The sequence below is a fragment of the Bos taurus genome, chromosome 15 (genome assembly GCF_002263795.3).
Source record: "Bos taurus isolate L1 Dominette 01449 registration number 42190680 breed Hereford chromosome 15, ARS-UCD2.0, whole genome shotgun sequence".
Classification (NCBI taxonomy): domain Eukaryota; kingdom Metazoa; phylum Chordata; class Mammalia; order Artiodactyla; family Bovidae; genus Bos; species Bos taurus.
Window position 1 is genome coordinate 30,254,386 of NC_037342.1, and position 27,706 is coordinate 30,282,091.

Below are 27,706 nucleotides of genomic sequence, written 5' to 3' on the forward strand. Positions count from 1 at the left end.
CTGAAGCCCAGATCTGGCCTCTCCCAGACTCCTCCCTCCCTCCTGCTCAGGGGGGCAGCTAGAGAGGAGATGAATCTGGGGGAGACGTTAATTAGTTCTGACAAATTAATAAAGAAAGCCTCATTTATTCTCCAGATCTAATTTCCTTCCCTGTGCTTTATTTTCCTGCCCAACAAGCTGCTGCTAGGGAAATGGAGGGGAAAGGTGCTGGCTGGTGGGGTCAGTCTGAATGGACGCAGCCCCATCACCCTGCCGCCTCCTCAGGGCGGGCTGCCCGCGCCCACCCCGCCCCGCCCCTTCAATGCTCCGGGAAGCCAACCCCAGACATTAAGCTGTCAAACCACTCCCAATTATCTCCCTCCGTGCCCGCCGGCTCCAGGGGCGACAGTTGTAGCAAGCTGGCGTTGACTCATTCTGTCACCGGCCTGCCCTGCTCTGGGAAAATGCAATTTAATGAAGTCCAATGGCAGGACTGGGGCAGACAGGGTCCCCGGAAAGGGGGTGGCACCAGCTTGGTGACGGCGGATAGCCTCTTTCTGTGGGACAGCGCCTGCAACTTGTCTGACATCATCTCACCTTCCAGCCGAGCCGAGACCCAGCGGGAGGGGTCATCCCATACCTCCCCTGCCTCCACTCCTCTCTTCCGCAGCTCTGAGTGACCAAGACACTGACCTTCTCCACCAGGGGCCTCCACCTCCCTCAGCTGCCTGTTTTCATAGCGTACGCTCATGACAGCTGGGAAATTCTTCCTGCTGTTTCCTCTTGATCCCTTTCACTAAACAGCAAGGGCATTTCCCCATGCCTTCTGATACAGAGCCTGGGAGAGGGTCAGCCTCTGCCAGACCTCATCCAGGCCAGTCCTGGGTTGGGGAAAAGAGGCTGTCTGTAGACTGCAGAGCCAGCTCTGTGCTGAGAGAAAACGTGTCTTCCCTTTTGATTCTGGCTGGGCTGGGCCTGCCACCAGCCCCCGTTCTTGTCCTACCTCATCAGGGGCATCTGCTGGGGACCCCAGGTTCTCTCGAGTTGAACAGCAGAGAGGCTCTGGCTTCAGGATCCTGTGTTCAAATCTCAGCTCTGCCTCTGGCTCGCTGTGTGATTACATGCTTTCTGGATTGTACTTGTATACATCTATAAAGATGGAGCTGCTGCTAGCAGTCGCTAATTCATGTCTGACTCTCTGCGACCTGATGGACTGTAGCCCACCAGGCTCCTTGGTCCATGGGATTTTCCAGTCAAGAATGCTGGAGTGGATTGCCATTTCCTCCTCCAGGGGATCTTCCTCACCCAGGGATCGAACTCACGTCTCCTGTGTTGGTAGGTGGGTTCTTTACCACTGAGCTACCTGGGAAGCCCCAAAGACACAACACTTGCCGTTAAAAGGCTGGGGAGGGGGAACTCAGCAACTGACAAGGGGATTTGGCTACTGTGAGGACAAAAAAACACGGTAATGTGTCCTCAGGGAGGTCATCCTCTGTGTGGGTGTTTAACAAAGCAGAAGACATTCATGTATGATCAGCAGATCATACAAGGAGCAAATGCCACTGACTTCCTCATAGGTTGTTGGGAAGATGAAATGGATTTCTATAAGCAGAGCCCTGAGAGCAGAGCCTGGCGCGGTGCTGCCGCCCATCATGCCGACTGGTCCCCCAGGGCACTACGCCTGCTCTAGATGCAGGGCCCCCACATGTGCTCTTCCCTCCTCTTTTCCCCTTTCTCTGGTGTTCATCCTTCAGGTCCCCCCTTTCTGTGTGCTCCAGCTGGGCCATCCCATTTGGCCACTTCCACATCCACAGTGACCTGTTCACTGTCTGTTTCCCACTAGACCATACGCTCCATGAGAACACAGATGGCACCCAACTGCTCAAGGCTGGACCTGCCAAGACCTGCGTGTGGGCCTCAGTGATTGGTCATCGAGAGCTGACCGATGCCTGACATGAACAGAGGGAGCCAAGGTGCTGAACTTCCCCCACCCCAGTGGAAAGAGTCTGGGACCCAGCAGGTTTGAGAAATTCTGGCAGAGACAGAGGGGGCCTGGTCCTGCCTGGCTCTATTCTGAGGCCCAACGGTAGTCAGGAAGGGCCTTCATGCCAGCTGCCAAAGGGACAGAGAGACGTCTGATAGAAAAGGCATTTGGACATCTCCAGGGCTCAGGGACCAGCTGGCCTCTGGGTATCCCCAGCACCACATCCTCCCAAGCCCTTCTCGGTCTCTGAGTGCCATGGACTTCCCCAAGTGGTGAAGTCCAGTCACTGGTCGCACACACTGGTTCACTGGCCACCGAGTATGGGCCAGCAGGGACTCACAGGGACACCTAGTCTAACCCTCTTGCTGTGGTGGTGGTGGGTTAGTCTTTAAGTTGTGTCAGACCCTTTGTGACCCCATGGACTGTAGCCTACCAGGCTCCTCTGTCCAGAAAATTCTCCAGGCAAGAATACTGGAGTGGGTCACCATTTCCTTCTCTGGGGGTCTTCTGGACCCAGGGATTGACCTGCATTTCCTGCATTAGCAGATGGGTTCTTTACCGCTGAGCCATTAGGGAAGCTCAACCCTCTTGTACAGGTGGGGAAACTGAGGTCAGAGAGTGCCCTGGGTGACTCAGCCAGCAAGTGGCTGAGCAGGACTCTTATACCAGAGGCTGGTGCTCTTTCCCTGAAAGTTCACAGCCCACGTCAACAAAGCCACTTCCGGTGAGACTTCCAAATTTGATTCCTGTCACCCTGCATTATTGCCAAAGTAACTCCTGCCTTTAACGCTCCAAGTAAGATTCCCAAAGGATCAATTACACACGATGCAAGGTAGCCTGCTGCCAGCTTAATCTAATGCGTGCTCGGTCCTTCCAGACTGTCCACTCTACTCCACTGTGCCTCTTCTCCAGGACCAGTCACCACTCTTTTCAACCCTCTGGGCTCAGATCCGTCAGGAACCTGCTCCCATGAGCCTGTCAAGCGCCCAGCTCAAGGACCCACCTTAGCACCAGGGATGTGGATCTGTGGTGGGAGGAGTGCCTTACCCAAGGCCACACAGAGGGTGTCCCTATGTCCCTGCTTGTGCAGGGCTGGCTGTCTCCCTCCCTCCTCCTCCTGGGTCTTTCCCAGGGCTCCCCCAGTGTTTCTTGAGATGCAGAGAGCCCAGAGCTGAGAGAGAAGGGCTTCTGGAGGCAGAGAGCTGACCTGAGCCTAGGAAGAGGTCCCCTGGGGCCCTCCCAGCATCCACCTCTCCATCTATAACTTCGAGTACTAAGCACAGTGAAGGCTCAGAGGGTGCCTGACTTTCCTCCCTGGGGTGGAGACAGGCCACGCTGTCCCCTCCCAGGAAGGTCTCTCCAGCCAGGCAGATAGGTGCAGAAAAATGGCAGAAGGACCATTTGGGCCTGTGCGCACACCAGAGAGTGAGGGGAGGAGGCAGGAGGGAACCCAGATGAGCTGGGTCCTGGGGCAGCAGGCGCTGAACCGCTCCCAGGACAGACAGCCTGCTTCCTAGGCCACTTGTTAGGCCTGAGGCTGGGGGAGGGCTCGGATCTTCTTCCACGCAGCCCAGCAGAAGCTTCTATGAAGAATGTGCATGGCTCTGGCTGAGAGCCTGCCACTCACAAGTGGGGTTCTCCAGTGAGTCCTGGGCCTCTCAGAACCCTCAAAGATACACCACCTTGACCCGCAGAGGATGCTGGGAGAATAAGGCGCAAGCACTCTGTAGACGCTATAAAACCCTGCAGGAAGCGGGGCACTGTCAGAGGGGCAGGGATACACAGGTCAGGGACAGCTCTTGGAGCAGGTTGTGGCGAAAGGACTTTCAAGGTGACAGTGTGGGTGTATCTGTGTGGGTGTATGCGACGGCTGCTTAAGTTGAGATAAACGGTGGCCAGTGAAGGCCTCACTGAGACAGGGGGCAGCTGAGGAAAGAACCAAGGAGGCAAGCCCACCGACTGACCGTGTGGCCAGCTGGGAGAAGAGCATTTCAGGTGGGAGGAGAGTTGCAAAGACCCTGAGGTGGGCATGGGTCTGGTAAGCTTGGCGGGCGTGTCTGGAGAGGAGAGGTGCAGGGGCTGGATGATGGAGGGCCCAGGCCTCCCTTCCAAGCGAGATGGGAGCTGCTGGGGAGTGTGAGCGGGAGGGGTTGGGGGGACACATGAATTAGGGCAAGGTTGCTGATTCAGTAGGGCGCGCAGGCTGAGGCACTGGTTAGGAGCCTCCTGTAATCACCTGAGACCTCTTAGGGGCCTCTGCAAAGATGGGGAGAGCTGAGACCAGAGGCAGTGTGGGGCGGGGTGGGGTGCACTCAGGTGTTGGGAGCCCCCCTCCCACCTCTCCAGGTGAGACAGCTGGCAGCCCACTCCCTCTTCTTGTAGACAAGCTGTCTTCCCCTTCCTGGGCCTGAAACGGAGGCCAGGAGGGGCAGGGGTGAGGAGGAAGCCTGCACCAAACAATGGCCTTCAGCCAAGACAAGAGCGATGCTTGTTTCCCTTTATTTATGATTGTTATGGGGAGAAATAAAGCCTCAGGTCGGCCGGGAGCCAGGCCCTCACTCTTCTCTCTCCTTCCACCTTCCCTTCCGTCCCACCTCTTCCCTGGGCACAGGCCTTCCTCTGACGCAGAGATCAAATAACTTCTCACTCAAAGGGAAAGATACTATCTCCCCTTACAATTCAGTACCGACACCAGCAGACCGACATCCCCAGATTAAAAGGCAATTAGGCAGCTTTGTTTTTGCAGGGGCAGAAGGTCTGCCTGGCACCCTCCTTGGGAACTAGATCCCACCGTGAGGAGGGCCAGCGGCTCTGGTGACTCCCTGTGGAGAAGGCTGTGAGTCTTGCTAGGTCCCAGCCCACCTCGGCTACCAGCCCCTCATTGTTCCCTCAGCAGCAGGAAGGACCGTCTTCCCTCAGTTGCTGGTGTCCAAGAAGAGGGAGGGATCCCCCCTGGAAGGGACCCCCCCCAAGTCCAGCCCATTCTCTTTTTCCTACAAACCCAACCCTCGGAGTAGGGGTGAAGGCTTAATTTGTCTCTTTCACCACCCTCCCTTCAAGAAAATCCAATTCTGATTGCTTTCCAGCCTATTTCAAATAATAATAAACAGCATGGAACTGCTCCATCAAGGTTTCTAATCTCTTGGAAAGGGCATAAAAGACAAGCAAAGAGAAGGGGCCTTAATGATTCCTTCAAACCAGAGACCCTGGGCCTCCACTTCCTTCTCTCAGTTAATCTGTGCTGATAGCACCCTTGAGAATAAATAAATGCGCTCCCCCACCCCAGACCTTTCAGAGCATTTGTTTGTCCCCTCTCATTTAATCCTCAGTTAAACTCTCGAAGTTCCATACTATTATGATCCCGCTTTTATACTCACTTGACCAATAATATCTATAGGAGGAGAGAAGGTCAGAGAGGACCCTCAAGGGACTTCCCTGGCAGTCCAGTGGCTAGGACCCTGTGCTTCCACTGCATCGGGCAGAGGTTCAGTCCCTGGCTGGGGAGCTATAGACTCCCCATGCCCCGTGGTTTGGCAAAAAAAAAAAGGAGAGGAATTTCAATTCTTTCCCATGACACTGGTGAGGAGCGAGAGGTTTTAGAATCATCATTTGCCTTCTAGTAATTTACATCTACTATGACAAACCTAGACAGCATATTAGAAAGCAGAGACATTCCTTAACTGACAAAGGTCTGCATAGTCAAAGCTATGGTTTTTCCAGTAGTCATGTATGGATGTGAGAGTTGGACCATAAAGAAAGCTGATCACTGAAGAATTGATGCTTTTGAACTATAGTGTTGGAGAAGACTCTTGAGTCCCTTGGACTGCAAGGAGATCCAACCAGTCCATCCTAAAGGAAATCAGTCCTGGGTGTTCATTGGAAGGACTGATGTTGAAGCTGAAACTCCAATACTTTGGCCACCTGATGCAAAGAGCTGACTCATTTCAAAAGACCCTGATGCTGGGAAAGATTGAGGGCAGGAGGAGAAGGGGACAACAGAGGAAGAGATGGCTGGATGGCATCACCGACTCAATGGACATGAGTTTGAGTAAGCTCCAGGAGTTGGTGAAGGACAGGGAAGCTTGGCACGCTGCAATCCATGGGGTTGCAAAGAGTTGGACACAACTGAGTGACTGAACTGAATTTCTATCTAGTAGTTTCTGTCTGACCAGGACCATAGGACCACTGATACCCCTGCAGGCTGAGGTGGTCAGGGAGAGTTCCTCCATCCTGAAGGGACCCTTGAAGGATGGGGAGGTTTTCATCAGACACAGGTGTAAAGGCTACCATCCTTACCTTGTCACAAATATTCCTGGGCAATGGGGTTCCTACTCACCCCACCAGCCTAAGCCTCATGCTGCCCTCCCTCTTCCTGCACCAGGTTCTCTCCTCCAGGATATTTTAGGCACTGGCCCTTATGTGCCTGTGAAGCGTTACCGAGCACATCGTGTGTGCCAAGCTCTGTGCTAGTTCACTGCCATGGTGATAGTGGCAAGAGGCAGGAAGGTAGAAGGATAAGAGAGGAGAATAAGACATTTTCTTTTTCTGTGCAAGTTCAGTCTAGCAGGGGACCAGTTCAGTTCAGTCACTCAGTTGTGTCCAGCTCTTTGCAACCCTATGGACTGCAGCATGCCAGGCTTTCCTGTCCATCACCAACTCCTGGAGCTTATTCAAACTCATGTCCATCGAGTCAGTGATGCCATTCAACCATCTCATCCTCTGTCAGCCCATTCTCCTCTTGGCTTCAATCTTTCCCAGCATCAGGGTCTTTACCAAGGAGTCAGTTCTTCACATCAGGTGGCCAAAGTATTGGAATTTCAGCTTCAACATCAGTCCTTCCAATGAATATTCAGGACTGATTTCCTTTAGGATGGACTGGTTGGATCTCCTTGCAGTCCAAGTGACTCTCAAGAGTCTTCTCCAACACCACAGTTCAAAAGCATCAATTCTTCAGTGCTCAGCTTTCTTTATAGTCCAACTCTCACATCCATACATGACCACTGGAAAAACCATAGCTTTGACTAGACAGACCTTTGTTGGCAAAGTAATGTCCCTGCTTTTCAATATGCTGTCTAGGTTGGTCATAGCATTTCTTCCAAGGAGCAAGCATCTTTTAATTTAATGGCTGCAGTTGCCATCTGCAGTGATTTTGGAGCCCCCAAATATAGTCTCTCACTGTTTCCATTGTTTCCCCATCTATTTGCTATGAAGTGATGGTACCAGATGCCATGATCTTCGTTTTCTGAATGTTGAGTTTTAAGCCAACTTTTTCACTCTCCTCTTCCACTTTCATCAGGTGGCTCTTTAGTTCTCCTTCGCTTTCTGCCAAGCAGGAGACCAGACATGAAAACAAATAATTACTGAGTGATAAGCGCTGTGTTTTGTTTGTTTGTTTTTTAAAGTATGAACCAAAATCCACAGGAGCTCATACGAGGAGCGATTCTGAGGATGGTGGAGGATCATGGAAGAAGTGAGATTGTTTAGCTGGGTCTTACAGGATAAGCAGGAGCCCCTCAGAGAGAGAAGAGGGAACGGGATGAGGGAAGAGGATCTTTAAAAGCCTGGCTGTGGGCGCTGGCTGTGTGCTGCAGAGGTGACAGGAAAGGGAAGTGAGCACCAGTTTATAGACGGCTCTGTTCCAGACAAGGGTCTGCCCTCCAGTCAGCCGCAACTGAGAGCCACTGGTGCTGCTGAAGCCGGGGGGTGACATGGAAAGAGGCATGAGAGCTGCTCAGTGCAGGGCGCCACCACAAAGGCCAGCCCTGAGTGTGCTTCTGCTTACACTAACTGTGGTGAACAGGTGAATCCAGACACAGAAGTAGACAGTGATTTAAAGGGGTTGGGGGGTGGCTGGGATCATGGGGAATGGCACATGGGCACAGGGCTTCTTTTTGGGGTGACAAAATTGTTCTGTGTTAGGGAGTGGTGATGGCTGCACAACTTTGTGAATATACTAACCCCACCGCATCATACACTTTAAGAGGGTGAATTTTATGGTAGGTGAATTACATCTCAATAATAAAAGATGAGGCACATGAGGAATGATGCGTGGCAGGGAGCTAGACCTCACTTGGATAGAGGAAGGCTGGCAACTAGACCTCTGCAGGACTGCAGCATCCCCCAAACGTGGGGGTCCCTGGCTCAGCCCTGCTTCTCTAAGCATCGACTTGCTGAGGTCTCTTCCTTCCCTGCCCTGGGCTGATTGTGCTGGGGTTGGGGGGCACTAGAGACCCTGGGACTCCACCTCTGGACAGGCTCCCACCCCGTGTGCCCGCCCCGCATCCAGGAGCTGTGCTGGCCCAGCACGTTACACCTGGGACCAGAGTGGCAGACAGGGCACCTGACAAGCCACACCTCTGAGTTTTGAAGACAGGCGGGTCCCCTGGGAATAGAGCAGGCACGGAAGCAGCTTTGCTGCAGACGGGGAAATTAGGGCAGAAAATAACACCGTGAAAACAGAACTATCTGTCCAGAAATAGGAGAGAAAAAAGCCTCACCCCCCATCCCCGTGTGTCAGAGCCTGTCTGAGCTCCTGGGAACCCTGGGGCCATCCCCCAACCCCCATCCGCACTAGGCTTAGAGATTTTCTGTCTGCCATGCACTTGCTGGGGCCACCCCACTCATCAGGGTTGGGGGGGTGGGGGGATGGGAGAGCCCTGGGCACAGGGGCTCTAACAGAGTCCTTTGTGTGGGGGCCCTGAGTGTTTCTAAGGTGGCTGAGGGAGCACCCATCCCCTTGGGAGGGAAGTAAGGGATTCTATTCTCAAAGTCCTGTCATCTGGAAGGTTCATGGGGACTGAGGTTCCCTCACGGGCCAGGGAGGGGAAATGTACTGGCCATCAAAGGGGGTTGAATGTTCTGATGCTTGTAAATTTGGAGGGGGGGTGCCTGTGTTTGATCCCTGGTTGCAGGACATTTTAGGATGCCTGGATGGGGTGAGGCAGCGGTTTGGAGGCAAGGGTGGCTGAGACTGAAAAGCACATGCAAAAGCTGCAGACTTTCAAGCCCCTAGATTTCCCTTTCAGCCCCATATGTGGGTAAAAGGGCAGGGCTATCTCTCTAGCCGGAGCTTATGAATGGAAGCAGGAGGGAGCCGTGTGTGGGGAGCCCAGAGCAGCCTGGGAGAGAGCAGGCCGGCCGGGCAGGCAGAGCGTTGCTGGGGGACTTCATGCCCTGGCAAGCAATCACTTTATTTTTACTCTGGGCTTGGGGGTGAGGGCAGGGCAGAGAGGAAAAGGCGAGGTGGAGCCGGTCTGAGGGGGAGGACCTCGCTGATTTTTCCCAGCATCCCCCAGGCCACTTCTCTAACCACAAACCTCAGTCTCAAGCCACTTGGTTGTCATGGAAACAGGACGGAATAGAACAGATGGTCTCCACTAGCCAAATTCCAATTAAACAGGGCAGAGATGGATCAGAAAGGGGGTGTGATGTGACTGGGCCACAGAAGGCTCTGCCCTCCAACCCCACCTGCCCATGCTGGGCTGCCACAGGATGGACAGGAAGTCCCTGGTCACTTTCAGCAGACCAGGGGCAGGGTCAGAAGGGAATTCTGGAAGGAGCCTCTCAGAAGGGGCGGAGAAACCCACCTGGAGGGAGTCATCCCCTGTCTCCTGCACCCTCACTCTCTCAGTTCCCAAATGTGAGCGGCTTGGAGAGTGGCTGCATTGGGGGGAACACACATTTAAACCTACAGAAACACCGAAACGAAACACATGCCTGCCTGTGTATATGACCAAGCACACACGTGCAATTAAACATTGCTGTATACATACAGACGTGTGTGTTTGTGCATGTTTGCAGGCACAGAAACACATAGGGCACACGCAAAAAGGTTAAGCAAAGTCATTAATCAGAGACACATTCTTAGAACTGTACAAGGAAAATGCTTTAGGAGATGAAATAAGCAATTTATTTCAATTTACTTAATAAACATGTATTAAGAATCTATCAAGTGACTGAGAGAAGGAATTATATACACACTCTCTTTCACACACACACACACACACACACACACACACGAGTAAAAGAGTGATATGGTCCTGGGGTCAAGGGACGATGGACTAATATTGCGATCAGGTGCCATGGCAGGAATGTTTACAAGTGCCATGACAGTAACAGGGAGGAAATGATGAACTTGGGGAGGGGTGTTTAGAGAAGAAAGGGCCTTGAAGGATGAGTGGGACTTTGCCAGGCAGTGAAGTAGGACCCCTAAATAGAGAAGACAGTGTGATCAAAGGCCGGGAGGAATGAAAGGTGAGGGATGGTGAGTAGAGGGGGTGAGCCCAGGGTGCAGCAGCTAGTGGAGGAGCAGACCCCCCACAAACTTGCACTCAAACACAAACATGCCTAGTGATGCACCAGCTCACACGCTGGGAAACCACATAGCCAGGAACACCTTCACACACACATGAAAATCAGAGTCCCCTGCTCCCCAGGGCTCCGTGCACGGAAGGTACTTAGTAAATGTTGACTTAGTGGGAAAAAGATGCTTTTGTTTGCAGCAAACAGCACGAGGGGAGTATGGGAAGTGTCAGGAGAGAGGGAAATATCAGAAGTTTTAGCATCTTGGTTATGTTGTTGCTCTTCAGTCACCAAGTCATGTCCAACTCTTTCCAACTCCATAGACTGCAGCATGCCAGGCCTCCCTGTCTCTCACCATCTCCCTGAGCTTGCTCAAGTTCATGTCCATTGAATCAGTGATTCTATCTAACCATCTCGTCCTCTGTTGCCCTTTTCTCCTGCCTTGGTTATAGGGTTAGACGAAGGGCCAGGAAAACAGAGAGGTATACAGAGGAAGGAATTCTCAGAGCTTACTGGGCTTGAGAAGGAGGGCAAGCCAGCAGCTCCCATTGGTGTACTGCACATTTATGGAGCACCTACTGTGTTCAAAGCACTGAGCTGGAGCCTGAAGACATTGTAAGGTTCAGTCCTCCCCTTCAAAGACTCAGGGTCTAGGGTGAGGGGCAGAGAGAAAGTTCCAGACAGTGCAGTCCCAGAGGCTGGCAAAGAACTCAGGGGATGGGGCCCTTTGGCAACCAAGCATTTCACAGCAATTTTCACATGGGGGGCTTTGGACTGACCCAGCAGCAGGAGCAGGAGGAGGAGGAGCTGAGAGGGAGCAGTTAATTCCTGCTGGAACCTTGAATGGGCTTCCCTGGTGGCTCAGAGGGTAAAGCATCTGCCTGCAATGCAGGAGACTTGGGTTCGATCCCTGGGTTAGGAAGATTGAAGACATGGAACCTTGAATGTGCCCATGGCAGGCTGGGGGAGATAGCTTTGAAAAGTATCTTCTGGCTACAGCAAAAGCCTAGGCCAGTGGTTCCTAACTGGGGGTATCTTTGTCCCAGGGAACATTTAGCAATATCTGAGGACATTTTTTACTGTCCCATGGAGGGAGATGGTGGGAGGACGCCAATGGCATCTACCTGGATGGAAGCCGGAGATGGTGCTGAACATTCTATTATGCATGGAATCACCTGGCCCAGGACGTCAACAGTGCCAACTGCGGGTGAGAGCCCTGGCCTCGGTCACAGAGTGTGTGCTTAAGAAGCAGCACTGGCAGGGGAGGGGCAGGCACGAGGGTTTCAGGCAGAGCAGGAGTGTGATGTACCCCAGTATCTCCTTGCTCTGTGTGTGCAGGCCACAAGGGAATAGGGAGAGCCCCCCGCACTCGCATGTCTCAGAGGGTGGCAGTGTTGAGACTGGGGTGGGGATGGGGGTCCTGTAGAAATGGGACCAGTAAGAGCTGACAACAAATCAGACGCAGAGGACGGAGGAGAAAGGGCCCAGCTCTAGTGAAGGCAGAATTGGGGTTCCGAGCACAGAAATGGCGAGAGCCCAGTGAGGGCTGCATCCTGGGAATAGAAGGCTGGGACTGTCCAGCCGGCACAGGGCAGGCTGAAAGTGGACACAGCAGGTAGAGGAGACTGTTCTCTGAGGCCCCAAATCCTCCCCACAGCCTTCTCAGCCCCTTCCATGGCCCCCCATCCCGAAGACATGCCAGAAGGCTCCAGTCACGGGTGGCCTCTCAGGCTGCCCTGGTCACTCTATCCTGGTGTTTCCTCACCACTGCCACTTGGACTCCAGGTCTTAGCATCAAGGTCATATCCCCAGGGAAGCCTCCCCTAGGGTTAGGGCCCAGGTGTCTTCCTCGCAACCCTGTGTGGACTTTAATTACTTAAGTAATGCTCAGAGCGGGCAAACACCTGTTTTCAGACAGTAGCTCATGACTTGGCTTAGCCCCAGCTCTTGCCAAGGACTGAAACGGGCAGGGGAGGCTCCAAGGTCCCTGGCACCAGCCCATTGCCTTGTTCATATCCCGCCCTGTCCTCACTGGCTCCTGCTCCCCTGGCCACACAGCTTACAAAAGAAATGTTCTGAGAGCCACCAGGATGGGCTGGCACCAAGAGTCCAGGAGAAGGCTTGGAAATCTGCACAAACTGCCAATGGGAAGTTTTCCAGCAATTACAAATCAAAAATGCCACCCAAAGGCCAAACCCCAAGGACATGCGCCTCCCTTCTCCCCATCCCATTCCACCCCCCAACACACCAGCCTTTGAATCAAGTCTTTAACCTCCATTTAAATGGCTAAAAGTACTTTTTCTTGCCAAGAGGTACCTGGTACTTAAAAGATGCTCAAAGAGCATCTGTTGACTAACTGACCTCACCTAAAGGATTAGGGAAGAGCTACCCACAGGATCACCCCAGGACCCCATCTGGCCAGTGGAACGGGGACAACCAAGTGAGTCAGCGGGCACCAAGGAGAGTGATTACAGGGATGCTCTGGGGTGGTCCAAGGGCCTGCCCTCCCAGGAGGAAATATCTAGGTGCATCCAAAGGGCCTGTGGGGCAGGCCTGCAGTCAGTCCCTAAGCTCTCTTGGAGATTAAACACCATGCTGGCTTAAGAGACCAGAAACCAGGCGGGGGCGGGGGGTGGGGGGTGTGGGGGTGGGGAAGGTGGGGCTTCTTTTCAGAGGCCCAGGGAAGAGCCTAGAAGGATCTCCAGGTTGGAGGTGGGGGAACTGAAAGTGGGAAGAAAACACTAATCATTTATTAACCCAAGTTACTAGTTATTAACCAGCTAGACTCTTGGACTGGAGGGCCCAATTTCTGGCTTTCCCCCTTCACCAGGGTTGCATCCCAAGCACCTCTGGGACTCCCCACCTCCACACTGCCTGCTGCCCCACCCCCCCGCAGGCTATCTCCAGCCCAGCCTTGCTTTTTATCTCTCCCTGCCCTTCCTGGTGGTCGCTGCCATTGAATATCAACTCCTACTCCCTGCTCTGGTGGGGTGTCTGGAGAGAGAGGGATGACAGTAATTGAAACTGTTATTTGGGGACATGACTGGGTGACCTAGGGGGCAGCCGGGGGGAGGAGCCATCCCCTCTTCACTTCCCACCTCCTCACTTCCACACTCCAAGGGTAGCTCAGCGCCTTATCTCCGCCTGCTGAGCTGCAGGGTTTGGTGAGGGGACCAGGGTCTCATGCAGGAGGGAGTAGGGCAGTTGGCAAGGAGCAGTAAGCCTGTGAGAAGGGGGAGAAGGGTCTCCAAGCCATGCCTCCTGGGTTCCAGGGACGGGGTACTGGAGATGAATAGGGTGGAGTCTTGGGGGAATGGGTCCTGATTAACCTCCTCTGGGGGTTCAGGAAGGAGATTTCTGGTTTATCCTTAGGATAAAGGGAAGCTCAGACTCTCCAGTGGCCAAAGACTCATTTCAACACTGGTCCCGGGAATTCACCACTAAGAAACCCACAATGGTCTGTAGGGTGGGGCGGTAGGGGGTGATCAGTGCCTGGTCGGAACTGATGGACTGCCTGTTGGGGGTGGGGTGGTGGACTTGCGGCTGCAGAATCTGTATCGCAGACTGTACATCACAAGGTCAGATGGTGAGGTGCCACACCCTACCACATGCCGTGGCTTGCTCTCCCAGCCCTGGGACATGCCATAGAGCGGCTGCACCATGGCATGAAGCGCCAGGCGACAGAAGAAGCTGCAGGGAGGTCATCCCACTGGTGGCATCCTTCTGTGCACCAGTGACCACACCCATTCCAACCGGTCCCCACCCATGCCCACGAGGACACAGGCTGCTGGGAGAATTTGGGGGCTGCCTGCACTGCCTCCTGGTGAAGCGACTGCAGGCAGAGGGTCCCCTGCCCTCCCCACTGTCCTCCTTATGCCCTGAATCTCTGCAATATGGTCCCTCTCGCAGGCCCCTCACCAGCTTAATTCCTTAATTCCCACAGGAGATAAACGGATCTCTCACTGCAATTTATCGTTAATCCAAAGGAAAACAGGGGTTGGGAACGGGTGAGGTGGAGGTGGGGAAGGGGTGGGGTGGAGGTGGGGAAGGCGTTTGGAGGAGGTGGGGAAGGGTGAAGGCAGCCAATCCACTTTGCCTCCTTTTGGCCCTGGGACAGTGGCTGTGGCTGGGGACTCCTAGGCTGAAATCCCTGGGTCAGGAAGCCTGTGTTTGGAGCATCACACCTGTTACTGGGGATCTAGACAACTTGCTTCCCAGGAAAGCATCTGAGATGGAGGGGGTGTCAGACTTGGCTGGATGAGCTCATGGGAGAGAAGACCCTGGGTGCCAGAGGCTGTCTTTAAATGCCTGAAGGACCCCCTGTGCAGAATCAAATGTGTTCCACACAATTCCACTGGGGTAGAAACAGGAGTAACTGGTGGGGGCTTCAGGGAAACAGATTTCAGCTCAGCATAAGGAAGAATTTGGGGTAGTCACAGCTGTATTGGCTTCCATGTAGGGTGGTGAGCTCCCTGTCACTGCAGGTATCCATGCTGAAGCTGGATGATCAACCTACAGGTCGGATGTGTTTGAGGGGTTTTAAGAAGTGACTGGGTGTTATATTATTTGACTCCCCTTCTAATGCCGAGACTCTGGGTATTCTGTGACCTACCCTTCTGGTCTTCCCTTCCCCTGCAGGGCAGTGGGTACCCTCAGCTGAGAGTCCGGCTGGAAGGCTCTTTCCAGACTTGGGGCTGGGAGGGAACAAGTGGGCTCAGATGTGTAACCTGGCTTGAAGGGTGAAGGAGCACTCAACCTCCTGCCTAGTCACCTCTGTCCCTTCATGTCCCAAGAGGGAGAGTTTAGGGAGAGGACAGGCTTCGGTAATAACCACATGAGGCCCAGCTCCTCCGCCATCTCCCAGTCAGGCACCTGCCCTATGGGCATGAAGAGGTGGCACCCTGAGGTGTCACCTGCTGTGTTGGGAGGTCAGAGGGTGGGTGCTGTCCCATGCTGGACTAGAAGCTCCAGGAGGCACGAGTGCACACGAGGTTGAGTGGGTGTAGGAACAGATCCACCACCCCTCTCCCATTGTATACCCAGGGCAGTGGGAGCCCCATAAGTGCTGGCTCTGGGCTCTCAGGGCAGCTAGACTCCTGCACCTGGAGTAGCTTGGTTGAGAGCATGTAACTGTTGCTTCTAACTACCCTCTAAGAAGAGCTTTCCTGGTGGCTCAGTGGTAAAGAACCTGACTTCCAATGCAGGAGAAGTGGGTTTGATCTTTGGGTTGGGAAGATCCCCTGGAGAAGGCAATGGCAACCTGCTTCAGTATTCTTGCCTGGGAAATCCCATGGACAGAGGAGCCTGGTGGGCAACAGTCTACCGGGTCACAAAGAGTCAGACATGACTTAGCGACTTAAACAACAACAACCCTTTAAGAAGGGAGCACAGGATGGCATGGGTCACCAGATACCTTCCCAGGTGACCATGTGGGTGGTTTTCCAGGAGCCCAGAGGCCTGAATACTTGACCCTTCCTGAATTGATCACCCTAGAGAGGTCATAGCAACGCTGCAAGGGATCCCCTCCCCCTGCCAGCGTGCTGGGTCATGAACTGCTGGGAGGCTCCTGGGCCTGGCTTCCAGCCCTGGGGAAGGGACCTCCCTCCAGACCCAGGGTCCTTGGGCAGGCAGCAGCTAATAACAGCCAAGTGGTGTAAAGACTTGCTCTGTACCAGGCACTGTGCTAATCACGTTACAGGCATTGTTTAGCTCTTCTAAACCTCCCAGGATCGCACCCCCATTTTCCAGTGGAGAAAACTCAAGTTTAGCGAAGACAAGACACAGATATATACTTGGCCACGTGTGAGCAACAAAAGGCAGAGACCACTTGGCTCCAAAACAACCAGTGGGTTCAGTCAATTTGCTGGGAAAAAAATAGTCCAACCAGTTGTTTGTGATCCTATAGACAAAACAATTATCTAAGATTGACCTTCTGCATTCTCCAAGTGGCGGCTGGGGGGCAGTGCAAAACGCTGCCTCAGCAGTCATCATCTTTGATTGCCTGCCCTTCCCCCCTTCTTCCCCTCACCCTCAGGATCCAGATTCTGCCCTTCTCCCAACAGGGAGCTAGATGAGAGCCCCCCACCTCCACAGGGGAGAAGATGGCTATCAGAGGCTGATCGGGAGCAGACACACACACACACACACACACACACACACACACACACAAAGCACATGACCTCATGTGCGGGCACACGCACACACACAAGCCATAAACCTCTCATACACACACAGAAGACATAAAAACACTTGTAAAGAAACACAGAAACCAGCACAAATTATCATTACGTGCAAACTGTGTACACAAGTGCCGAGGGGGCAGGAGTAATGGTGTGATGGAGACAGGAGAGGATAATGGAGCTCTTTCCTAGCAAGGGTGTTTCTACGCAGAGCTGGGGTGTATGTGTGTGTGGAGGGGTGACCTGCAGAGAAGCTCCCTGGTGGCATTGTCTGTCCCCTGTCCCAAGCTCCCAGGAGGGAAGGGGAGCCACCAACACCCTTCCCAGTTATCCCACAGCAGTGCTGAGAGGTGGGGGCCAAACGGTGTTGCCTTCCCTCCTCCCATGACTAACACCACCCACCCACCCCCACTCCACCCCCTCCACCCCCCACCCCCTGCCCCCCGCTTCAGATCCAACCTGGAGGCCCACTATCTGACTCCTGGGAGGTGACGAGGGTTGGGAAGGGTGCTGAGGCCCAGGCGGGGGTGGGCACAGGGGAGCAGGGGCCGGGGGCTGTCATCTAAGTTCCCCAAAGGCTCATCCATCAACCGAGCAGAGATAATCAGAGTGCGCAGCCGGCCCAGGATGCTGATTACTCTCTGGGCACCACAAACACAGGGAATAAATCTGGCAAGGGGCTGGGGAGGCGGTGTCTCGGTAGCAGGGCTGACCACCCTGCCTAGGAAGTGAGAGGTGGCCCATCCATCATTCTGAGAGATGCAGCAATCTAGGCCAATGAGATCAGGTTGTTTGGGGGTGGGGGAGGTGGGCAATCATCATAAAATAATCTACAGTGCAGTGTGGCTGCTCTGCTCTGGTCTCATTTACACTCGAGGAGAAGCCTGTCCCTGCCCCTGCTCCAATTTTTCACTCAGGAGCCACTGCAGAAGCTTCTGCCACTGACTTAAAGCCCTCAAAGGAGGCCTGGCCCAGAGGGGACACAAGAGGAGCATCCAAGTGGCTTGACTCAAAAGCACCCGTGGGCATCGCAGGCCCCAGGGAAGGAAGGCGCAGGGCAGAGCTGGCTCCTTCATGCTGATGAGTCAATCCTTAGGTCTGCATGGAGGTCATACAGGTCTTAAGGCCCCCTTCCCCCTATCACTTCCAAGTCCTTCCCAGGGAGGGTAGGGGGCAGATTCCAGTCCCAGGAACCGATCCCGCAGCTCTGGCCTGGGTCTGGGCCACAGAGGCCACTCTGTAATTCAAGCTAACGGAGCATGGATAATCTAGAACAGCAGAGAGTCTGGGAGGAATTTCTCTTTGGCGTCGAAATGTATCAGATGACTGTTTTGCAGCCGAGTTACCTTCCTAATTAAGCAAGGGAGTTTGTGAGGCCTGAGAGCACGTGGTGACCTGCAGGGTCAGGGTGTGGGGCAGGGCACTGGCCCCAGGTGACCCTCGAGAGGACAGTCCACAGGTGGGCCATCTGGACTCCACTCTTGGTCCTCGGCCACAACACTGGGAAAGGGTGTTGATTTTTCTGCTCCCATGATCGTCCTTCCTGGGAAGTTCGCTACCCCAGCTGTGAGGTGGTGGCCAATGCCTCTGTCCCCTGGTTCCCCATCCTGAACCTGCCTGGGGCATAGGAAGCACCAGGCCCTTTCATCCCAGGAGATCAAAGCAGCTGGCACAGGTGAACACCCTAAATCCTCTCCCTGCCCCGCTCCCCAGGTAGGGGCCCCTCCCTTGCCATCTTTTGGGATCTCTGGGTGAGGGCAATAGAGAGGGGGACCTTCCAGAAGCTTAGGATAGGCGCTGGCATGGGATCAGTTTGCTGAGCCGTGGACCCACCCAGGATGTGGAACCAGCCTGGAAACACCTGCTGGGGGCAATTCCAGGCAGATTCTCCAAGGGGCGCTATTATACCTTCCTCTGGTCTCACAGGGAAACATGGTGGGAGGCCCTCAGATGGCATCAGTGATGCTCAAAGGCTCAGGGGATGAAAGAGCAATAATGTCAAGACATCTCCCTCCAGCAGAGGCACGTTAGCACTCCCAAGACACAACAGTGACTGGCAGGATGCACCAGGAGTGTAACAACTGCACTTCTAGTACTTACAGGGGATCCAGGAGGTAAAGTAGTAACAACCGCTGAAAATTTCTGATGATGAGCATTAATAAGCCCCCAACGCTCCAGGAAGGCCCCAGGTCATTCCTGCATCATCAAAGGGAGCAGGTGGGTAGGCTCTACGATGCTACATAGGGGTGATAGGCATTCTGGAAGCAAGGTCCTATGTTACCCCAGGCTTAGTAAGGATCATGGACACTGGGCCTGATTTCCCAGATCCAAATCCTGGCTCTGCCACTAAATAGCTTTGCGACCAGAGGCCAGTTACCTAACCTCCGCTCGGGCCTCATTTGTTCGTATGTTAAAAATGAGGAGAATAATCCTCCACAAGAAGTAAGTATTGTTATGGAGATTGAATAAGTTATTACCGGTAAGATGTTCGTAATAGTGTCTGAGTGTCTAAAAAGTCTTGATAACAGTTTGCTGTTGTTACCATCATCACTGTCCAAACAATGATGTATCCACCTAACATTGGACGATGTAATGAAGTATCCGCCTACCGTGTAATCAGCCCACAGAGTGGCCCACCCTGTGCAATGCCCTGGGGAGTCCAAGCCCCTCAGCAATGGACCCTGTCCGTTTGGAGCTCTCAGTCTTATGAAGATAAACCCCAGGCCCAAATAACTAATAGCAAGATGTAGAGTGGCTATTGCCATGGGTGGCATGGATGAGGTGCTGCAACAAGGGGTGGTTCTCTGAGTGAAAGAGGTCATCTCCAGCGGGGGGCTTCATGATAGAAATACTCTCAACTTCAGTTCTTGGATATGGGAACTAGGGGAGGGGTGGGGGGATGGCGCGTGCAAAGGCACTGAGGTGAGAAAGTGCACAGGCTGTGTGGCTGGCTGGGAGTGGCGGCTGGAGCTGAGCCAGGGAGGGGGCAGCCATCAGGTGCTTCTATGCTTGTGAGCCTCCTTTTCAGGCACGGATTAAGTATATTCATCCAAGAGGCAGTACAGGCAGTTTGGAGCTGGAGAGTCAGGAGTCGGGGACAGAGGTGAGCCAGGGGCTGCTGCAGCGGTCCCCCGAGTGAGGATACTGCTTCCAGCCTCTCCTGCAGTGGGACCCTCATCAAGCTGCAGCAAGGCCGGCTTGGCTCTGAGGCACCTTGTCTACTCGCTTTGTCCCAGCAGCTGAGAGCATTTCCCCAAGAGAGACCAGGACTAAGGGAGGGGATACCTGGGGTGCTGCTCAGGGGCCAGAGAATGGACCCCATGGGGGCAGCCGACCAATCCCACTTGGGGCTCAAATTCCAAACAAGCTGAAGGGCCTTACAGGGGAGCATCCACCAGGGGCTGGTACAAGTCTCCAGCCCCCTTTTCTCCAGAACAGGGCTGACTTGCCGACATTTGCCCAAACAGATCGGTGCTCCCATCTCTGCTGACTCATTTGGCGGGCGCTCCTGACCTGAATGAAGTGTGGGCTGGCCTGCGTGACCCCTGCATGGAGCACTAAAAACCAGTTACTCCGGCCTGGCACTCTCTTTCCTCTAGAAGACTGAGGCACTAAGACGGGGCAAGGTTTTCTTTGCCCTCATCTTGTTTTTCATGGCTACATCCACTGGGCCCTGGCGATGTTTTGGTGAAGGGCTGGTCTGCAGGTGGGAAGGGAGATAAAGCAGAAGGGGAGGGGAGGGTAGAGAAGCTGGCTGTCAACAGGCACCAGAATTTGCTAAGAAAGGAATAATCCTGTCTTTGGTGGGAAGAACCCCAAGATGCAACCAGGGCTCCATCACAGCCATTGTGGGCCAGTTAATCTACCTCGGGGAGAGGAGTGGGACCAGGAAGCTCCCCCTCCCACCCTCCACCACCCCAAGGCCGCCAGATGGTGAAACTGCATCTATAGGGGATGAAAAATGCTTCTGACATGGGGCCCCGAGGTCTCTATCCCCACTTTTCGGACAGAAAGGTGGGCTACGATTCAGACGTGTCTCTCCAGGGTGTCCCCAGACCTGTGGCTGTGAGTGGGCTTGTTGTCCCTGTCCCCAAAGGCCCTCTTCCATGGAATGACAGTGTTTTGCTGAGTTTCTCAGAAGGTGGACTCCCCTGCCCCGTTCTGGAAGGAACTGTGTCCTTATCTCCTGAAGGGAGGGGGCAGTGGAGGGGGGATAGAACTGAGCGTCCAAGTGGGCAGGAGGGACCCCATGTTTCCAGCTTTGGGGAACATGCATTCCAAGAATGCACGGATGGCGGTGGGGAGGGAGGACCCTACTCAAGCCCATAGATCAAACTCAACTCCCAATGGGACATTCCTGTGCCCACAGCCACTGGCCTGTTTTGCTGCCTGGGCCACGCCTGCAGCTGTGTCCCAGTGGGGCCACCAAGCCAGCGGAACTAATGTCCTCTAATGAGATCCGGGCCAGAGTGGCCGGGCGGGTTTTATTGTCTGTGGCTAGGTAATGAGACTCCTCATAAACTGGGAATGAAACCGGGATCTGCATGGACCAGAGAGGGGTGGGGGTAGCCCAGGAGAGGGACTCAACTCTGCCTACCAAATCTCAGCCCCTCCTGTCCTCCACTGCTCCAGTCAAGTCCACAAAGCTTTCTGAGCATTGCCAGCACACTGGCAGTGTGCCTGCCTGTGTCTTGGAGCTCTGTGCTCACACCTTGGGGCCATGCCCACGTTTCGGGTCAGATCCTGGGAGTGATGCTCTAGCATTTGGAAGGATATGCTCCCTTTGTCCCATTCCCCTAGCTGTTCTGTTATTGGGCATCTTGTGCTTTGTGTCAACGTGAACTGTGGGAAGCTCCAGCAGGGCCGCCCTCTAACCTCTATCTCCATGTATACCTCGCTTCACCAGGTGGGGGACAGTACAAGCTGGTGGTTGCCAGCAAAGCAAATGACCACCCCCCTGGACACATTCTATCATGATCTGGCTCAGCCTCTTCTGCATCTGTCCATCCCAGTCCATCTCATCTTTCCTCATCTACTGGATTTGGAGTCAGAAAACCTGGCGTCTAATCTGAGATGGGCAGCAAGGTACTAGATCTACACCTCACTTTTCTCACCTGTAAAATGGGAGAACTACTGATACCCTTTACGTGGGGTTATTGAGTGGATCAGCTGAAATTATGAGCTGAAAAGAGTATCACAAATATCTTTATTATTATTGGTGAAAGCATTCAATCTGCAGCAGGAGAAACTGAAGGACTTTCTGTCAGTGAGAAGGGCATGACCTCGGGAGGGATCTCTACCTCTCCAGCTAACCATCTTGCCTGAAGAGCTGGTGCATGGACTGCTGGGAGAGGGGCCTGTGGCCCGTAGAAGTTTGCAGGGGCTGAGTCCCGGGTTCTCCATGCCAGCCTCAGGCTGCCACCCCAGCCAGTGTTCCAGATGGGCCGCAGTGCCCAGCTGGGTTGTAGCCAGGGAGTGAGGCGGGTGCTGGGGAGAGCCCTTGGCAACAGGCTGCAGAACAGAGGCCACACAGCACCTGCTGCTCGTGCAGTGCACGACCAGGCTGGGCTCAGGTAGGTGCCTGCACCCAGCCAGGCCACCTGAGTCCCCCACGGCTGCTGCAGCCCTTGCCATCATTTCCAGGTGGGGAAGCGAGGTCAGCAGTGGGCAGGCAAATGAGTGGCTCTTTCTCAAGAGAGTGTGCAGTTGGCAGTACCCAGCTGGCAGACACAGAGGGAGCCAGGACCACTCAGAGGAAAGGCATAGAACACAGGAATAGCTGCCACTACTGCACATTTACCACGAGCTGGGCAATGCACTGAACACTTTTCATACATTACTGTTGCTCTAATTTTCACAAACCTTTGAAAGCGTAGTAGCAGAAACCCATTTTACAGATGGGAAAACTGAGGCCTACAAAGCAATTTAACCAGGCCCACCCAGCTAGCAATTGGTAGAGCTGGGATTCAAATACAGTCCAGCTGGTCTCGCTTTGCTGTCTCACTTTGCTGGGCAGTCAAGATGGGGTGATCTCCAGGTTGTGGGGAGAGGGACTGAGCTATCTGCTGCTCCCTCTGAACTGGGCCCTGGGACCACAGCTGCTCTGCCCCTAAAAGACTGTGAAAGGCACAGATCTCATGAGCCTCTGAGAATACATACCTACTGCCCCTCCCCCACCTCAGGATAACCCTTGGGATTACCTATTGCCCTGAACAGCCTACATACAGTCTGTGATCAGGAAGGCTTTCTCTGTGTCCTTAGGTTTCTCCTGTGGCAGTGAGTTAATCGTTCCTTGTCAGGGTTCAGATACTAGGTCTGATGTGTTTTCACCCATCTTTCCCCTCTCCCTATTTTCCAGTTCCAAACAGCACAGGAGAATCCAGAGCTTAAAGGGTTAACTAGGCTAAGGAGTGTTATCTCCAGCTCAGGGCTTTCCCTGTGCAAGGTGATCCCTGCTCAGATCTTAAGTTACCTCCAGCCCCAGCCAGCACATCTGCTGCTGGCTCTACAGACGTGGTCTCTATGGAGAGGGGCGGACACCACGGGGCAGAAACACTTGTCAGCCTGACTTGGGCATCGGGACCTGGGCTCCCAGGACTGCCCTCTTCCCCAATGCTTGCCCTTCATTCCCACTTGCCTTTCCAACAAGGGGGCTACTGCTTTCTGCTCTGTGAACTGGGGTGCTCCAGGCACATGTATGCTGCTGAACTGGCCACACGTATGGTTCTACAGGGTTTTTCAGAGCCTAGGACTCAGAGCTCCTTTTTAAATGCCCAGAGTACATCACCTTTCCCCAGATGACCCTTTTCCTCAAGTATTCATGCAGAAAGCAGAGACGCCAAAGTAGTAGCTGAAAACCTATTTCCTGCGGCCCCTCCTGGCTGCCCGGGAATCCTGAGAAGCAGAGGAAAATCTCTCCAGGTGAGCATCTTCCTCTGAGGATGCAGAGGCCCAGCCTGAGGTCAAGGGCAGAGCAGAAAAAGAAAGGGGTGTCCAGGCTTCTTACCCCCAAAGGATGTGGTAGCTCAGTCTTAGAAGGAGCTGGCTAAGGGCAAATCCTAGGTCTCCTCCAAAGTTACCCTCACTGACACTCTGATATAAACACAGGCCTCTCACAAAATCCCAGTCAGAAGCCATAAGAAATCAATTGCAGGTGATGATGCATTTGATGTATATTTATGCCCCTGTCCCACGGTGACCCACAATCCCAGTGCACACACGTCCTTGTCCTACTCCCCGTGGCTCTGTATGTGCACAGTGAATTGTAGATGGTCAACACAAGCACACAGTCTTGCACACATGTGTGTGCACCCACTCTATACTGATGGTGAGGCCGTAAGCAAATTATCAGAAACGTTATAGCCTAAGTCCCAGAGCTGGCTATTACTCCTTCTAGCCTGGCCCACAGGCTGACATTCAAAGTTAAAAAAAAAAAAAAAAAATCAGCAAAACAGGTAAATATATATAGATACCCTTTCTGTCCCCACAGCAGGTAGGAGCCATTTGATTTACCAGGTTAACAAGGAAAGATACAATCAGGAAAATTGAAGGTAAATTTACACCTCCCTTGGGTATTTTCTGTTTGTGCTGAACAATGAACATTAGTCAGCTGCTAAACAATGGCAGTTACCAGAGGCACAGCAACTGGGGCTGCCCCCCGGTCCCCTACCCTCCCCAGCCTGGCCCACTTGCTCAGTCGTCAGCACTAGGGTTCTGGCCCGAGACCATCCTGGCAGCATACAACTGGGTCCCGGATCAGGCCAACGAGGTGGATTCATTGTGCAAAATTGAACGGCCGAGAAGGGAATGGACATCATAGTCTCGGCCAGCATCAGGCAACCAGGGGCTGCCTGTCCCATAAACACAGAGAGTCAGGCTCAGAAACACCTTCTAGACCACTCAGCCCCAGGTGCTGGGCCCAGGCACTGAAATATCTCCTCCTCCTCCCTTCCAGCCTTGACTATTTGGCCTTGAATCTGATTCGGAGATACTTCTCTGACATGGGCACTGGGATTCTTGCTTATACTCGCTTGCAAACCCCAAGCCAGCGGAATCAGTTTTGCCATAATGTCCTGCCCAGCAAGCCTGGACACACCACTGTCTGTGAGTGATGGGGAGACAGGAAGATAACTCAACAGTTCTGACTCCCTGGGTTTCAAAGAAAACCATCATGACGGCGAGTTCTGCATAGGCTGCAGAGAAGAGGGTGCTGCTGTGGCCTGACAGGTCTTCCAAGGGTGTGCACGACACCTGGGGTGTGTGTTCTCTTCCCAGACAAAAGGTTTGGGGAAGCCAATTAGGGAGGGTGTGGTGTAGGTGGGACACCAGCTCAGCACACCTGCTTCTAAGGCAGATTCTCTGCCTCCTCTCCTGGGCTCCCCCTATTCCTCTTGGATGCAGCTCCCGGGTCCCACTGGCTCTCTCCTCTGAGTGATCAGGCAGAAACCCCAGACTCATCTCAGAGGCTGATGGGGCTTCACCACCCTGCCTGGTAAAGTCTGTGTTGTTGAAAACACACTTCTGTGTTTACACACTAAGAGCCAGATTCGGAGTGTTTTGAAGTCAGGGAGCCACCACACACACCCCCGGGGTGGGAGGTCCCCTCTCCCATCTCATCAGGCTCCTCTCCTCATCCCTCTATACTCCTTGCCACAGCCCAGAGGAACCCAGAAAAGAGAATCAGGCTGGCAGGTCCCCAGGGAGAAGGAGATTGCCTGAGGGTGACGGTAGATGGGTTTTGGAGGGTGACTTCCCCCAGCCTCTGTCCAAGTGTCATGTGGGCACCACCACATCCACCTGTCTTTTCACAGAGGCACCAGGGGCGTGGGCACCAGGTAGAGGAGGCTGGCTGGTCAGGGAACTCTGGCTGCCCCGCTGATGCTACCCAGCCATGACAATTAGGATCAACCAAGGAATGCTTATGAAGTGCCCATCTGAGCTGTGATTCCTTATCTGCATCCCACTCCCTCAATCTGGAGTTTTGGTTGGGGGTGCCGGTGTCTACACTTGAACCAGGTGAGAGGATCACCTCCCTGCCCCCACTCCCCAAGTGGGATGGAGCAGCGCAGGCCTCCACCCCTCCAAAGATGGAATTAACTACAGGGACAGCATCACAAAGCTGGGAGAGAGAGTGACAAAAGGAAGGGGGTGAGTTCACTCCCCTCCCCAAATCTTCCTGCTCTTTGTCTGACCCAGGATTAGATTAACCCCTAGTATGCTGGACTAGTCAGGCCCCAGGAAAGTTGGCCTTTTGCTGGGTTCTGAGTGTGGGCGATATGGAATTGAAGGGTTCCAGAACCCCGGTGGTCAGACAAATGTTAGAACCCGAGCTTCCAGCATCTCCCGTTGGTTTCCCAGGAGGTCCAGTGTAAGATGAAGACCTTTCATTCTCACCGGAACCACCCTTGCTGCGAGGGACTCAATCATGCACCTTTGAAATGGGCAGTGACACCTGTGTGCCCTGGAATTTACCCCCACCGACCTAGCAGGGCAGCACCTGCAGGCTGCAGGGCTGGGACCCTGGTGTGCCTTTCACAAACCACTTTGGAGCCATGGGCCATTCCGAGACATTTGCTGAGCCCTGGCCGGGAGCTGGCGGCAGACGGGGTAGAGAAGTGAATGAGGCCAGGCTCCCGCCTTCCAGGAGCGCACCCCAGCCCCACGTCTAGGCAACAAACTGCCGTTTGTGTCTGCGGCATCGAACATATCTCCTCCATATCCCCTCCGCTAGCAGCGAGCGGAGTCCAGACCCAACATTCTTGCCCCACGCAGAGCTGGTCTCTGCACTCTCACACCTTCTTTTACCACCTAAGGCCAGGGCCACGTGCTTCAACCGAGCCCCCACCCTACCCCGCCCTCCCCAACTCCTCCCCCCGACCCCCACCTAGCTAGGGCGGGAGGTCGTCTCAGGTTTCTTCCACGAAGGCTGGAGGAACTCCCCCAATCTCCGCCCCACCCGCGCCGGTGTCCCCAGCCACTGTGGGAGCTGGGCAGCTTCCCCAGGGACACAAAGGGTTAAATCCAGCCGCGGGGACTCGGTCGGATTTGCCTCCTAAACGCATTTTCCAGTTCATTCCCCAGCACAATACGCCCGGACCGGTCCCAGCCTCCGCCCCTACCCCATCCGTCAGAGGGGCCACCGGGGGCCACCCCGGGGGTCGGGCGTCGGGTTAACCCCTCGGCCGCCAGCATCTCAAGGAAGGACACGCGAGCATCCTCGGGAAAGTGGGTCACGCAGCCACCTGGCTGGCACGAAGCCCGCGGCGCCTCCTGCGGGAGAGCCCCCCAAACTGGGACCGGAGTTCCAAGGCAAAGCCCAGCTCCGCGCTAGGCGGGGAGATTGCGATAGCGCGCCGCCGGGCCTCACCCTCCCGGAAAAGAACCGCAGGTGAGCGAGAAGCCGCCTCTGCCGCAGGAGCCTGCTCCCCGCGCGGGTAGGGGGGCGACGTGGTGCGGGAGGGGGCCGGAGCGCCCGAAATCTCTTGGCGAAAGGGCTGGAGGAAAAAAATCCGAAGCCCCACTTCCATCCGCCAAGCCCACAGCCCACCAGCTCCGAGACTGACGCCCTCCCCCTGGGGCTGTTGTCTCCTACCCCGAGACGGTGATTACGGTGATTATTTTGCATTTATGTAACATTCAGTGTTTCCAAACTGCTTCCCGAGCTGAGAGCTGGTTATTAAATAAATAGAACGCTATTACATATTATTATTTTTTGTGTGAAAAACTGCGCGGAGAAAGTGCTTTCTTGCTACACAGAAACGTGCATCCGATTGCCTTCCCGCAGGGCAGGCTGTTGGGCTCCTCAGCCTCTCTCTCCGCCGAACCACCCGCACCCCCCTTACCTAAGCCGTGACCCAACTTTTCTGGCTCCTTTCACTCCCTACAACCCAGACGTGCCCGCCATCCAGCTCCCAGCCCTGGGGAGACATTGGATGGGGGCTTGGGGGGTGGGGAGGCAGGGGGCGGAACGCGCTTACCTGGGAGGAAGAAGGCGGTCAAGCCGAGAGCGAGTCCCCACCAGCGTCCAGCGGCGCCCGCAAGCCCCATCCGAGCCATCGGGGGCCGGGGGTCCAGCGAGAGGAGCCGCGAGGAGAGCGCTCCTCGCGCTCCAGAAAGCAGCCCGGAAGACGAAGGCGATCCCTGCCGGCCGGCGGGCGCTCGGAGGATCCAGGTCAGCCTCAGCCGTCGGCCGGGGCGGGGAGGGCTGGGTGGGATCGGCGCGGCCGCAATCCGGGCCCCGGGCCGCCGCCGGCTCAGAGGCTCG

General features: G+C 54.5%; 1 protein-coding gene across 1 annotated transcript in view; it reads right to left on the reverse strand.

Moving 5' to 3' along the window:
- NECTIN1 (nectin cell adhesion molecule 1) overlaps positions 1 to 27,498 on the reverse strand; it is a 68,197-nt gene extending 40,699 nt beyond the window's left edge. The window contains exon 1 of the mRNA NM_001206022.3: positions 27,420 to 27,498. Coding sequence (NP_001192951.1) covers positions 27,420 to 27,498 — 79 coding nt within the window. The remainder of the gene's footprint in view (positions 1 to 27,419) is intronic.
- Positions 27,499 to 27,706: the final 208 nt, after the last annotated feature.